The sequence below is a fragment of the Calidris pugnax genome, unplaced genomic scaffold, assembly GCF_001431845.1.
Source record: "Calidris pugnax isolate Ruff unplaced genomic scaffold, ASM143184v1 scaffold44, whole genome shotgun sequence".
Lineage (NCBI taxonomy): Eukaryota > Metazoa > Chordata > Aves > Charadriiformes > Scolopacidae > Calidris > Calidris pugnax.
The window spans coordinates 22958389-22973706 of record NW_015094506.1 but is presented as its reverse complement, the minus strand read 5'-3'; the positions used below and the strand labels follow the sequence as shown (position 1 = coordinate 22973706).

The 15318-nt window shown below is 44.2% G+C and overlaps 1 protein-coding gene across 3 annotated transcripts in view; it reads left to right on the top strand.

Moving 5' to 3' along the window:
- RASSF3 (Ras association (RalGDS/AF-6) domain family member 3) overlaps nucleotides 1-15318 on the top strand; it is a 116065-nt gene that overhangs the window by 42136 nt on the left and 58611 nt on the right. The window contains exon 1 of one of the 3 annotated variants that reach the window (XM_014964272.1): nucleotides 58-293. The exons of the other annotated variants lie outside the window; for them this stretch is intronic. Within the exon in view, the coding sequence (XP_014819758.1) occupies nucleotides 165-293 (129 nt within the window). The 5' untranslated portion in view covers nucleotides 58-164. Of the gene's footprint in view, nucleotides 1-57; nucleotides 294-15318 lie in introns of those variants that run through there. 3 annotated transcript variants of the gene reach the window in all.

Genomic DNA, 15318 nt, shown 5'->3' with positions numbered 1-15318 from the left:
GGCTCCACCTCCTCCTCCTCCTCCTCCTCCTCCTCCTCCTCCTGCGCCCCAGGCCCGGCGGCGCTGGGAGAGGAGCGGCAGCGGCGGGGCCCCATGCGGCGGCCGGGACGGTGCTCTCCGCCGCCCGGCCCCAGCAGCAGCAGCAGCAGCCGCCACCGCCGCCCATGACCTGGACCAGCAGCATGAGCAGCGGCTACAGCAGCCTGGAGGAGGAGGAGTCCGAGGAGTTCTTCTTCACCGCCCGCACCTCCTTCTTCAGGAGGCCGCCGGGCAAGACCCGCGCCGCCCCCCAAGTAAGTGCCGTGCGCCGGGCTGAGGGGTGTCCGGGCTGAGGGGCGACCGGGCCGGGCCGGGCCGCCCCCTCCCTTCCTTTCCTCCGGCCCCGGCCTCCACGTGTCCGCCGCCCCCCTCCTCCACGGGGAAGGACCGGCGGGAGCCGCCCGGGCCCCGGGAGGGAGCGGGGAGGAGGCGGCGGGGCAGGGCTTTCCCCCCCTCGGGCTTCGAGCGAGGGGCTCCCGGCCGCAGCCCGCCGGGGTGCCCCGCTGGGGAGCCGGCCTGAGGGAGCCGGTCCGCGGGTCTGACCGCTCCCTTCCCCCCGGCGCCCGGCGGGCTGGGGGTGCCGTCAGAAAGTCCCGTGTTAGTCCGGTGCGGTGAGTAAGCCTGCTATCAGCCCGGCTATCGGCTCGGCTGGCGGCTCCCCGCCGGGGTCCGCCGCTTCACCCCGCCGGGAGCTGGCCTCGAGGGGAACGGCAGCCTCTTGAGCGGTTTATGTCGGCAGAGAAGGGCCCTCAGAAGCGCTCGAGTGCCTTGGTTTAAGCATTCAAGCTCAGGAAGTCAACGGCAAGTGGGCTTTGAAGTGAAGAACCGATTAAAAACAAAGCAAAACCCCCGAACCAAGCCCTTTTGCGGTTGAAATGTCAGTGGAGGAGGACCAACGGGCAGAGAGAGAAGTGGTGAGGAAACCTTGCCGTAACAAAACCGGCCCCTCTCTCCTAGGAGCAAAACTGGTGTCAGGGATACAAAATGGAACAGCCCTTGACCGATCCAGGGCAGTCCTTGAACCATATAGGGTAAACGACACGTTTCTTTAGTTAAGCAGTCCAGCCCCTCTTGTTTTTCTCTTCCCAAAGTGCAGGATCTCTTTCTAGAGGTGGTTTGTGTCTTTGGAAGCCATAAGCTATAGCGAGCCTGTTTCATTTATGCTAGCTCTTCTTCCCCTGCTCCCACCAGCGTCTGTGGCTCCTCTCTCTTCAGCGCCTCTTTCTTTGTACAAACTTCTGGTGGTTTTTTTCCTGCTGCACTTTGGTGTTGCTGTTACTGCTGCTATGGAGACCTAGCTATAAACTTCCTTGTCAAAGCCTGGGTACCTTGGGTGCCCTCTGGCCCACCGGTGGGGCTTGGCACGTCCCATAGTTCGTTGCACACAGCTGTTCCTCTAGGCTACGTTGCGCTGCAGAAAACCAACCTCAGTTTCTGTTTCTCCGAGGTTCTCCATCTTTTACGCCCCGTCTTTGATTTGCTCAAAACTTAAGCCCTCTAACTGCCCCTCAGGAAACTCCTGCTCCCGTTCGAGGAAGTGCATAGAGCTTTCTCAAGATTTGGCTTCCTTTACCAAGTTTGGCAGGGAGCCTGGGCACACCCTCTCCTGCACCTGAGCTGGGCACCTTGTGCAAATAAGCTGGGACCGGCTTTTGATCCGGTCGTGGCTGCTTCCCCAGGGTGCTTCTGGCTGCAGCCCTCCTCAGGGGTCGTCTTTTTTCTGATCCGGCTTGAGTTTCAGCCACCCAGTAACCTGAGGGATTCTCTGGAAGTTGGAAAGTCCTGCTCAGTGTCCTTCCAACTTCATCTGGTAACCTGTTTGTCCAGCGTTGGCTGCCACATGGCCCTTACAGCGGAGGGCCGTGGCGTGATGTTACTGTGGAAGCAGATACCTGGCTGCTGTCAGGCTGCGTGTCGCTGCTGCATCATGAGATATGAGACGACCCAGGTCTTGATTCAGAAGCTAAAAACACACGTGTCTTTATAACGCTGTTGTATGAGTTGCCTTACTGCATACTAATTGTGTAAGTAGTAAATTGTGCAAACACCTGAATCACTGTGTGTGATGTTAACGTTTCCAAGCAAGGGGGGATGGCAAAAAAAAAAACCCCAAAAAAACAACACCCCTAAAATTTGATACTGTGCTCTAGTAATGGTTCCCAAATGAATAGTGCAGTGAGGTGCTGCAGGGTACGTGTTTTAGTAGCCTGGAACAAATTCATCTGTATTGCTGACTCTGCAGCATCTGAAACACTCGGCTAATGTTTCTGGCCATAAAGTTATTACCAGTTGCTCTGAGCTGCTGAGTTATAAAGAAAAAAAAATCCCCAAACAATGCTGAATGTAGATTTCAACAGTCATGTGGCCAGTAAGAGTGAGTTTCCCCTTCCAGCAATAACAATCATAATAAGCCTCTTTGTATGGATGAGGATGTTACTTTTGGTTTGTATTTGAGGTTTAGTCAAAAAATGCATACTATGTCCCCTTGAGCGAAAAGAGGGGAGCCGTTAGTTATTGTTCCTGTGTCTTTCTCAACTATACAGATACTAAGTTCTGCAGTGTGGGTTTCTTTTCTTGCAGAAGACTTAAGTGCTGGCAATTACTTTTATCCCTCTGTCTTACCTCCCTCTGCCCCCTTTCTCCTGGGGAAGAAATGGGTCAGAGCGTTAGGCTTGCAGCTGTGCCTGCTGAAAAACTCAGTAGTAGCATTTGGACTGGTTTTGTATGAATTTCCAAAGAAAAAAAGAATATTAAGTAGCTGGGTGAACTTTTGTCTTTAATGGAGGGTGGGCTTACCTATGTACCTCAATTTCTGCAGCTAAGACAGAATTAATAGGTTGATACCAATTCTGGTGTAAAAATCCTACGCTAGTACCTTTGGGCTTTGCCTAAGATGCCTGATCTTCTATACAGTGGTTAAAGATTTGTCTCTTCCTCCCTCTGTACCACTTCCCGAAAAAAACCTGAAGCACAAAAGCCATTACATCATATGCCAGGCAGCATGGTGTTTTGGGGCCAAGCTGTGGCCCCAAAGTGATTGCGTAAGCAAGAAATAGTTTAACCTGAGGGCAATGTGCATAAAATGCAGGCTGCTTTATGCTGTGTTGTTGCTCGTGAAAGTTAGCTTGATTTAAGGTTTCTTACCTTCTGTGATTGTTGTAAAAATGTAAGTATGGGAGGCTGGATTAAGCTCAGTGTGGCCCGGTTTCATGTTTGCAATGACTCATTTAATAAATGAAAAAGGAGGAACTGTAAATATTTTTGTCCTGCCAGTGTGACTACTCATGTGAGGTAAAGTTATCCATGTGCATAAGCTTTTGCAAGATCAGGCCCGTGCTTCTGTATGATCAAGCCCTTGGAAACTGTCCATTCCCTGTAGAGAAAATACTGAAAGAAGATGTTTTGCACACTTTTGAAAGCTGACCCCTTTCTCTCCCTCTTCCCTCCCGCTGCCCCCATCCTTTCAGGAAAAGTGAAAACAGTCGTGCCTGCTCCTGCAAGCCCTACCAGATGTTGGAGGGATAGACATCTTCCTGCATATCTTTTCTGCACTTCCCTTCCATGCACCAGTTCCCTGTATTCTCCCACTTTGAACAGGGTTGATGTAAATCCTTGCGATCTTTCTCCTTTCTCAGGTGGCCTGATGGGCAATGGCTTTTTAAGTGTGGTTGGCATCTGGGTTAGTTCCCAGCCCTTTTAAGCTCCTGTTTTCCATGAGGATCCCTGCAAAGACCTGGGGACATCCCTGTGCTTGGCTCTGTGTTTTTACGTCCACTTCCACTATAGCTGCAAGAGTTAGAAACATGAGAAGAGACTATGGGCAAGATCTCTCTGTCCCCCTCTCTCTCTTACATCTGTAAGAGGACACACTGCTGTGCTTGGGGAAAGACTCCTTCAGAAGCTGGCGGTGCTGTGAACATCATGGGTCCCAGCTCTTAGAAGAGGTCAAATCCTGCAGTTTGTATCCAGCATCTGCATTGTGAATAGTTCGCGCGCAAAATGTGAGCGAGCTCTGCTTGATGTCTAATGTAAAATAGCTTGGAAGTAGGAAGCTTGACATGAGGATGCTGCTCTGCTCTTTAAAGAAGAAAAAGCAGCTGCGTGTTTATGCTCTGGTTTTCTCCAGTTCATATAGGGGGCTGTGAAAGTGCTTACAAGAAAAATGCAGTTGCTTCTGTTGGCGGTTTCCAGAAATGCACTTTCTCCTCGTGCACCCAGGAACGTGCTTGTTGCCTCGCTGTCAACACCGGTCATTCCCCCTCTGAAGTCTGATTTCCCCCTCTGAAGTCTGATTTCTCCCTCTCCCTTCCCCTTACTGCTCTCTGTCTTCACGACTTCCAGACCCGCTGCCTTAGTTCCTTCCCCTGCACCGGGTGCCCCCTGCCATGACATTGTTCTCATGGCCCTCTTCTCTGCGTGTCAGTGGAATTTGCAGGTGCAGTAATGGAGGTAGGAAAGGAAATTAATTTAAAAAAAAAAATCTGGAAGTGGAAAGCGGATGTGAAAGAGCAGAGGAGGTATGAAGAAGAGAGGCAAAAGGCAGAGGGTGAAAGTGTCATCCCTAACTACTCCTGGCAAGGTAACCAGCCGTGTCTCGCTGTCGGAAGAGGAGGTTTGCAGGGAAAGGTGTAGCAATTTATGTTTTTTTAATGGATGAGCTGGTGCAAGCATGAAAAAGTAGACAAGCCTCTGGGTGCAGAAGCTCTTTTTTAGGTCTGTTCTACATGAATTTGCACAGTGGGTCGAGGCATTTCATTAAAAGAGACAAAAAAAGCATTTTATTTGGGAAGAAAACAGTTCTTAACGATAAAATGCAATTTGTAACTGCTCAAGTCTGGTTAGGATGGCTTTGTGTTACCCGTGTCCGTTATTAATAAGTTTCATGTTGTTTGGCCATTACAACTCTTCCTGGGTTTCCTTTCAGTAACATTCCCTAGGGAAAATGGCTCTCCTGACTAGCAGAACAAATGAGGTTTCTAATTATAGGCTTGCTTTGGAGCCAAAAAGTTTAGGTTTGTGTTTGACGTGTATTCATGAAACTTATTTAAAAAAAAAAAAAACCAACTAAAAATATCCAGTGATGTGTCATTCTTTTTTTTTTTTTTAAATCCATTTGGCAGTCAGTGAATATTATGGATAAACATTGTCACAACTAAAATACTTGAAAGTTAAGAGTCAAAGGAATGAGCGGGGTAGAGATTGTGTCTATTTTAAGCCCACGTCACTGTTGGAGTAAACTAGCAGTCCCTATTTTGTGTTTCTGCCTTGCTCTTATCTCGGGGTGCTTGACGTGGTGTGTGTGCGTCAGCAGCTCGGAGGGACCTGGTGCCCGTTTTGGGGTAAACTCTGAGTCCCCTTCTGTCTGATGGCCGCTGGAGGTGAGACAGGATTTATGCTCTGCGCAGAGGACGCCGACTGCTCTACGCTGCTTTATCGTCGCAGTTGGTTCTTAGAATTGACAGTTTAAATTTTGGGGACTTAGCTATACGAAATGGTAACTACTAGCACAAAAAAATTTAAAAACAAGTTTAGGAGAGATGGATTAACATACTGTCTCAAGAAGAGTTCAAGTCACTAAAACTTTTATTACATTCAGCGGTTTATTTTGTGTTGTGAGTGTAGCAACAGTGGCAGGTAGTATTCAGGCTCGGTGACTAACTTATCTTTGCACTTTTTTCTTTATTGTATTAGTACTACATTACGTGCATGTTGGGCAGTTGCTTCTCTGTTAGCATACACTTTTGGAGCACCAGCAATGTGTTGCTAGCTTTGTGATTGACATTTGTTTGAATATCACCAGATAAACACTGAATTTTTTTTTTCCCTTTTCTTTGGAGAATAAACTGCAAAGATTTTCATTCACCTATCTGAGTGTAGGAGTAGAGTAGCTGGGCTTCTGGTAAGATCAGGAGTACCTAGTGTGGGTGGGTGTTTCGGGATTTGTAATTGAGTCGGGATAATCCTGCGTGTTTATCCTAAATGTGAAGGCAGAAGGGCAGAACTGCTGCAGCTTTGGACTTTGACTGAAGTCAGAAAGTGTTTGGCCCATGGCCTCATGGTCCAAAATGTTTAGGCTTTGACTTCTTTAAACACATGTGAAGAGATGCGCAGACACAAGGAGTTTTGTTTTAACTGGAGAGCCTGGTGAATTCAGGGAAGTGCTCTGCAGAGCAACTGAGCTCAGGGTCATCTGAGTACACTGAAGAGACTTTAAAAAAACCCATAAACAGTTACTTGTGGAAGGAGAGAATTTTGTACCCCATTTTCATGATCTCTTATTTCAGCTGTAGGCCCGCGTGTAAGAACAATATCAGAATAACCATTTTGGAAGAGGTTCTTGTTGGCTAACATTTAGCCAGCCATAATTTGCAAGAGCAAAAAACTACGAAGAAAAAATGAAGTAAAAACCGATACCGCAGTTTGTCCCTTGTGTAGAAAGCCAGCGGCACCGGTGTTGGATTAACAGTTGCAAATAAACCGATTAGCAGAGGATTTTAGATGAGGCGGTAGGTCTGCAAATGCAGCATTTGCCTGTGACAGTGCACTTGTGAGCCAAGCCAAGCAACGTAAGTGTTGGGAAGAGAGAAGTGAGAGTGACAGGGCTCCGTCGTTCAGCTCTGCTCGGGGACAGGCAGCCGGGACGACTCAGGAGGACACCGGGCCAGGCTGCTCAATACGTGCTGCGCTTTCCTCCCGGGTAGAAATAGGGTTTTATGTATGAATACATATATTCACTCCTGGTTTGCTTTTGGTTTTTGTGGGTTTTTTTTTCTTTCTTTTAATTAGAGAGATACATATATACTTTTATATATGACAGGTTTTTAATATATAAAATGTTCTTATATATAAAAATAGAACACACAGATTTGTACTTTTTGGAGACAACATTCAGGAAAGGTCTTAAAACCAGCACGTCCCACAGACATTAGAGGTGTGCCCCGGTGGGACTGAAGCAGGCACAGCATGCTGTCATCCCTTCCAGTTTTGGTGTGGTGCTTGCCTGACTACAATATTGTCAAGCTCCTGTATGCATTGAGGTGCCTGTAAGAAAGCCCGTGCATTTCTGTAGGCAGGTATGAATTGACCTGGGATGAGTGGTTGCCACTTTCCTTCTGTTTTTTTGGCGCAGTCGCTCTTTTGCGAGGTTGATGAAGTACTGCCGATGGTTTTGAGGAGAGTGCTTCCTATGCAGACACGTATTTGGCTATGCTAAGTAGCCACATGTGATTTATGTAGCAATTAAGATCATTTTCTAGTTACTCATCTTGTGTGTGTGCTGGAGAGGAATTTGTGTTCCCGTATAGGGAGGAATCTACACTGTGCTGAAAATAATAGTAAAAGTAGCAGTGGTTCATCTGCTTCAGAGGAACCATCAAGTGTTCATGCTGGATATGTAGGAGTACTTGGTGTCCTTGTTGTCAGCTTTTCCATCTCCCTCTTTACTCACTAAATAATTGTGGAAAGTGCTGTTTGCAAGTTCGTTTCTTTTAGAAATTATCTACAATAATACAGTCAGGGCAAATTACAAAGGCAGCGGTCTATAATCTTTTGTAGTTATGCCTGTTGTCTGTAATTAGGACTGCTTGTCTTCTCTCCTGTCTCCTAATTGATCTGGGGTGTGATCAAGCGTGTGGATGCACAGTCTAACCATGCTGCCCTCTTCTTCGTAGCGCACAACCCTCTTACCTTGTGTTTGCAGTGCCCAATCAATATGGTCTTACTGAAGACTGATTAGTAATTATAGAAACCAAAGAGCAAGTTCTGCTCTGACTGAAGGTGATAGTTTGCTAAATAATTAAGTGCTTAATCTTATTTCCACTGAAGCAGGGGATCCCATGATGTGGTTTGGCCTACTGAAGATGAGTTTGGGATAGATCAACTTTGTTAATACTGCCAAAGTAGCTTAATGCCTTTATTGATGGCTGATAACCTCTGTTGTAGAAGACTTCTTATACATGGTTGTGCCTAGAATCATGCTAGCCTGTAAACTTGCAAGAGTTTACTTCAGACATTCTATTTAGGGTATTCTTTTCTTTTATGGGTTACTCTCCTCTGGAAAATTCTGCTTCTTGGCAAAAAAACCTGCTCATCTTGCTGTTCGGTCCACCAGTGACTTGATTTAGTGTGTTGACTTATAGATACGTAAGCCAAGATTATGGCAGTCTTTTTGTTCAGAGCTACTCATTTCATTGCAAAATATCTTCATGGTTCATCTGAGAAGCATCTGGTAAAGCTGTGTAAACTCTGGCAACTGTGCTAGGGATTTCAGCATAACCCATAATGTTTGTGTGTACAGACACTGGCATATTCTTTGGCACTGCTTAAAAGATTAAGAATACGGTGGTTGTGTGTTGCATAATGGACCTGCTTTGTTTGTCCTAATGTCTGAATTGAGAAAGTTCAAGGTTCAGTGCTGCTGTGAGATAAACTAAGAGTCAGTGCAATTTTTTTTCAAAATACACGTAACTTGAACTACCATATTATGATTTTTTTTTATTATGTTGTTATTGATATGTGCAAAGATTTATGTAGTGTAGGCATAGATAGGCATCTTGTGTTACCCTTTATGAAATAAAAGGTAAAAAAAATGATTGGTTTTCTGCATCTCTGGTTAGCTTGCTAAGAGTAGAAAAGGTGATGTGTGGCAAGTGACCTGGGCTGTGCCTAAAGTGCACAGCAGGTACATGTGGTAGCCAACTGTCCAGACTGGTGACCTAAAGGGACTTTTTATCAGGGAGTGTAGTGATAGGATGAGGGGTAACAGTTCTAAGCTGAAAGAGGGGAGATTTAGATTAGGTATTAGGAAGAAGTTCTTTACTATGAGGGTGGTGAGACACTGGAACACGTTGCCCAGAGAAGTTATGGAAGCTCCATCCCTGGAGGTGTTCAAGACCAGGCTGGATGGGGCTTTGAGCAACCTGGTCTGGTGGAGGTGTCCCTGCCCATGGCCAGGGGTTGGAACTCGATCATCTTTAAGGTCCCTTCCAACCCAAACCGTTCTATGATTCTAAAGACTGGTCAGCCCCTTTTTTGTTACTCTGTGTGTTTAACTTTGAAAAGCAGTGGGAAGAGAGGGTTTCTACAGAAGCGTTTCTGGATCCACCAGGCTGGACTCTTTAACCTAAGTGTTGAAGACCAAGGAACAGAAATATGAGCAGGAGACAAGTTCATTTTAGTCCTGTCAAACATGCAGGCTTCCCATTTCTAGCAGCAGGAGGACCTGTGATGCAATAATTAGACCCATGCGGTGGCTCTTGTTTCATGATATATTACGGGGATAAATGCCTCAATACATGGTGCTCCTTAAAACTGCTGAAATCCTTAACTCTCCACAAGGCATGGACTTGGGAGCTGAAGGCTTGAAGTAGGTGTTGCTTTCATACTGGATAGTTAAGGAATGGAGAAGGAAGGAATCTTTGCGTAGACAACTTGCTCCATCTGTTGCAGGATGATAAATAGGAACACCTACCTGCTGCTGAGAGCAAATCGGAACAAATTAGCCTGGTTATATGTGAGGCATGGGAGAAGTCTCATTTGAGATGGGGAGCTGATTTATGACTTGGTTGTCTTTCAGGAGCTCTGACTGAAAGAAGGAAGAAAAAGTATTATACGTATATAGTGTAGGCTGAAAAATGGCCTATTCATATTTCTGCACCAGGGAGCGATGTCTTGTGTCCTTATACAAAAACCGGACAGTTTAATCAAAAGTTCACACTTGGAGCAGTTGCTGTGTCGGGTGCCCATATAAAAATGCTGGCAGCAGGAGAACACCAGACACGAAATCAGGGGGACATCACTTGTGTGGGCAACCTGATGCGGGCAGTAACCAGACTCCCATGTAATCTGCACAAGAGAAGTCTGCTTTATTAAGGAGAACTTGATCTTTCATTAAAGAAATCTTCCTCTGGTCATGGCACTCCCATCTTTCATGGAGCCAAACTTAGCACAGCATTACTCTTCTTATGCAGTGTCTGCATAAGCTGTAGCCTTGTAACTCTAAAATCTTGTTTTCTCTATTTAGAAGTGTTTCTAAATCTTTGAGCTAATTTTGATGTAAAATCTAACATTAAGGACAGTTTGTGGTTTTTGCATGAGTTAGCATGTCAGGTTAAAATAAACCAAATCCTGGGGGTATTTAACTTGGTGTTCAGGGGCTATTTAGTGATAATTTAAGGGAACAGCTTTTTACCCTTCAAAGAATATGCAATGTGGGGTGATGACTGACGGGAGTCTTAATCAGCTCTTTACATAATGAAAACCATTTAGCTGCTCTCAGATCCTGACATCAACTCACTGGGCTCTCAAAGTGAATGGATTCACAGCAGCTAGATGCTTCTGGACAGCAAGTGTTTCTGGACGTCGGTCAGATAAACCTCTGAATTGGATCATCACATTATTTTCAGCTGAATTTTCCTATTCTCATTGAATCTAAAGTTGAATTAATTTACATAAAGAGTTGCCTTTCTTAAGTTTGTTTATTTGGGCTCTGTGGCTGACAGCATGCAAAGAATTATTCCTGAACAGAATGATTCCCCCTCTCCCCCCTGCCTTTTTTCTTCAAGTTCCTGGCCAAGTGAGAGCCTGTTTTGTTCTTTGGGTACAAATTACTTTCCATTTTCCTTTTAGTCAGAGACTGACTTGCACTGCTGTGGTTTATAACAGAATTGCTGACAAATCTAAATACCTTCTCTCAACATTCTCTGTATCAGCTGCGAAGTATTGCTTTGGGGTCTGATTTGGCCTTCATGGGAACAAAGTTTGTTTTTATAGAATTTGAAAAATGGTATTAGTGTTCAGCTGACCATGTGATCCGCTTCTCTGAACTTTCATTGGTCCCTTGCTTGCCTAGGAGATATTTTTACTGTTTTTTAAAAGTGTAATGTTGGCGAAATAAAGTTCAACTTACCTCAACCCATCGTGTCTTAATTAAAGTATACTAAAGAAAATATCTTCCACAAGATTTTTTAAATTCTGTGCTCTAAGTTGAAACTGTTCTTGAGAAAATACTCAGTGGACTGTGTTATCAAAGAGCAGAAGAATGGAGAGAATGCTGTTACTGCTAGCTCAAGCCGGTATGCAAGGGGGGTCTTCATGAGGTGGATTTGGCTGTGGGATTTTTGGCTTTTTATCATCCTTGTCAGAATTCTTGATCTGTAAAATGAAGCAGACAGCTCATGTGCTTAGTACAGTGAGATTTTATATTCTGGATGAGGCTGGGTGCCAGTTAGCCACCACACAGTGTAGACGGTTCCTACATCTTAGACCTGGTCACAGCATAGGTAAGAGTATGCCAAATGAATGCCAAGCCAAGTATTTAGGTGAGGAGGAGAACGAGCAATGCTTCTGAAGTCAGTGGGTGTCAAATCAAAGTGGCTGTGTTGCTAACAGAGCATATTCCATCAGGATTTCCTCTGTGGTTTATTAAACTGTAGGGCTTTTGTGGCTGCCTTGTTATTGTGATGGCAGGTTTGTTACAAAATACAGGAGAAATAATTCCTGGTATACACATTTCTTGAGTTCTGAATAAGAATGGGACTGTCTGTAAAACAATCACCTTATAGATGTCAGAAAACCAAGTAAGTTGGCTTGAAATAAGGCAGGTGGTGTAATGCAAATCGGTTTGACTTCTCTTTGATCACCAAATCGCAGTGAGGTTCCTGGGAGGTTAATCCTGTGTTTTGTCACCAAAATAAACCCCACTTTGTGCTCGCCTGTGCCTGAGATGAACTTGTGAAGTGTGTTTTCATTTGAACTTATTGGCAGCACCCTCTTGTTTTGGCTCACTCCTGTTGGGAGTCCTTGTTTCTCCAGTTGCTGTTACCATGTGCCCCAGATCCAGTAGTGGATATGGAAGCTTTTGGGAGGAGTGTTGCACCTGCTGAGCTGAAACCTAGGAAAGATTTAATTTTTCTTCTCTGAATATGCTACCCTGGAAGGTGCCATCCCACTTGCTGGGGCTTCAGAGACTCTTCAAGCAAAGACTTTTGCTATGATGGTTGTAAGAAGACTTGGCATTTTGGATATCCAAACTGGTGTTCCGTTGCTGCTTCTATGACTGAGAGGTGATAAGATTTCCATTAATAAGAATGTCAAAGGATTTAAATAAGTTACAGATTATTCCAATAGAACAGAAGTTACAAAATGCCTTTAGTATCTTTCTAAATGTCTTCTGCTTACAGCACGCATTTGTCCAGTTACAGGCAACAATGATTAATAAAAGTTATATCACAGGTTATTTTGTTTTATGAATAGAGTTGAGTTTGTCTAAGTTGACAGCTGCTTTTGATTCGGTTACATGTTCACATGATGTGAAGCTTATCTCAAGATGGGGGAACATGTTTGTTTATACTGTGCTAAAAGGTTGCCATTATGTGAAGTGAAACATCAAAGCAGTTTCTAATGCTCTGAACTTTAAAACTCACAGCTGATTTAATTAAAAAAAATAATTAAAAGGCACATCTTCCCCACCCCTAAATACAGACCCCAAATATTCTTCAAAGCATATTTGATTTTAATGACTTGGTGATTTCCTCCCTGAGGCGTTTTTGAAGTTACCACTGGAATATGAAGATGTAGCTTTGAATTGTGACAATAATAGACCATTAGTGCAGTAGGTGTTAGCCTCATATGATGATAAAATGACGTGCTCTGTGAAAAGAGACTGGTATTTCAGGAAAAAAAAAAGTCATAAACCTAGTGATTTTTCCTGTAACAGTTGAAGTTGATGGCAGAAATATTTTTAATGATGTAAAGCTCAAAACTGCTCCTAAAGCACCTTGGTAAGGATGCTAGTATGTCACCCTTGCTTTTTTTGTTTGTTTGTTTTGGTCCCGCTCCTCCATCTTTGAATTTTAGTTGATGGTCCTGTATTAAAATAAGTTTGATTTTAGCTAGGCCTTTCTGGCCAATGCTGGAAAAATCTTGTAATATGTATACAGCTTTTACTGCGCTATTTGGTTGTCAAAATGTTATGTGGAGGATTCAAGATGGGAGCTCCATGCTGTGTGTCTGGATTTAACCTCTTACACAAGTAATAACCTATATGTTTTCATCTTCAGAAATAGATCTGAAAGATACAGGGGGAGAGAAAAAATCTTGCAGAATGTGTTTCACATTTGGTAGAGATTGTGTCAGCAACAAAAGGCAGCAGAGGAGCACTTATTATTATAAGGATTATAGTAGCAGCATTGTTACTACTAGCATTGGTATTTCATTAGCTTGTAGGTATGAGCTTTGCAGTGTGCTAAGTGCAGTCATGAGAAACGTGGTGCCATTCCCTGCATGTGGAAAGGAATTGCTTTTTTAGGTACTTCCAGAGATCCGCTCTTGTTCTTCCCTGTCCCCTCAGTATATGCTGCCAAATGAACCTCTGTACTACTCTCGCGGAGAAATCCAAACTTTGATCGTCTGTTCTCAACAAAAGCAAGTGAAAAAGTTTGAAACTTGGTGGGGGATGCCCTACAGAAACTCTGGGCTGGAGTTGGATCCCATTCTCTTTCAGACATGTACCAGGACATACTTCCCTGGGTAGTGCTTGCTCTGTTCCCTCTTCTGGCAGTCTCTGTGCAGTTTCACAACTGCACACTCCTAAAGAAGTCCTCTAACCCTGGTATGAGTTGTTACCCACGTTAGTTATTGGATTGGTGATCCACATGTGTTGCCTGTAAATAGGTAAGTAGTATTTTCTTTTTGGGTTTGTAACATCACCATACTTCATTTTTGTTGAAGTGTACTTATACAAAAAATTTTGCTGAAAACATGGTAAACTAAACATTGAACACAAGTTGCTTCACAGGATATGTCAAAGCAGAAGCCTGGTGCAACTGGCAGTACCCTTTTTGTTTGGACATTTTATAGAGGGTGCTGAGCACAGCCAGTTTTCCAGTCTCCTAGATTTATCCTATGAACCACAAGGAACAAGTGATGTCTTGCAAGGTAGAACACGAAGGGATTATCATGGAGCAGTTCATTCTACTTTTCTTGGTCGTGTGTGCCCATTACTAATATCTCAGCCACACACTGACAAGGTGGATGCTGCAGGTCTATGGGTGTTTTTAGAGCGTGGCTGCTGTCACTGTCACTGTGAGCAGAAGGTGTGGTTCCACTGCAGCTTCAGTTTAAACTAATTAAGTTAGGTTTTTGCCAGATGCCTTCCTTCAACCCAGATCTCTCTGTGGTTTCAAGAGGAGCAGTTTTGGTGCTGGAGCAGATGGAGGAATGTGCAGATGGGGAAGCTGACAGGGAGGGTGGGACCTCAAGAAGCCCTACCTGGACTTGGCTTACTTTGTGGAGCTGTGCCTTGGGAGGAAAAGCCTCAGTAGATGGTGCAGCGAAGACATGCCTTAGAGTGTTTGGACAGATTTCTTAACTGGATAGAGATGCTACAGGTAAGCAGAAGGTGGAAAAGTCTGGGCTTTTTGTTTTTGTGCTGTTTAGATTTGTCTTTTTTTTAAACGAAGAACACTTCTGAAAGGAGATAAGCAAGGAGAAAACGGTAGAACTTGCTGAATGGAAAAAATTTTTTGTGCTTTTTAGTATCTGACAAAGTAGTGCAGCAAATAAGATTGCTATGTAAACCTTGGATTTACTTGCAGGTTCCTGGTTTTAAAAGTACATGTGTTTGTGTATTTCTAGTTCTTCATATTTTCTGTGGCTTTAGAATCCTCCCTTAGTTGTTCCCTGTAACAGGTTTTACAGGCCAGTTCATCCATTTAGAGAATAAAGTTGAGGGCACTATTTTAAACTTATTGAAATGTATTTTAAATGTTATGCCACACCAAAAGGTGACTGCACTCTTTTCTGTGCCTTGACTAGCTTGAGTCTCAAGCAGTTATAAAAATTTTCCACTGCAAGTGTGAGCCTGTTAATGGAAATTGAGTCTTATTTGCTTGTTTTTTAAAACTGCAGGTAGGTTCCCTTGCTTGCCAGTTTTGGAAGAAAGTTGGAACAGCTTTATTAGTCTGCTTGACAAACATATCATCAGTATCTGTTTCCATGCTACTTCATAAAAAGTTTCACAGCTGAAACTATCTGCCTGTGGTAATTATTTGCAGTAATCAACTTTGTGCCATGAGTTTGGCATGACAGCTACTGCTGTTTTCACAAGGGTAAATATAGGCAGCTTTTTGGACACCATCACTGCTTGAGGAGAAGAAAGTGTCTTTCACTGAATGGAAGACATAAGAGAAATGCAGGTGAAAAAGAAGCCACAGCAAGAGAAGAGGCATCTCCTCTTGGCAGGAGGTCTTGCTCTGCTCTTGGACCACTGGAAGGAGAAGA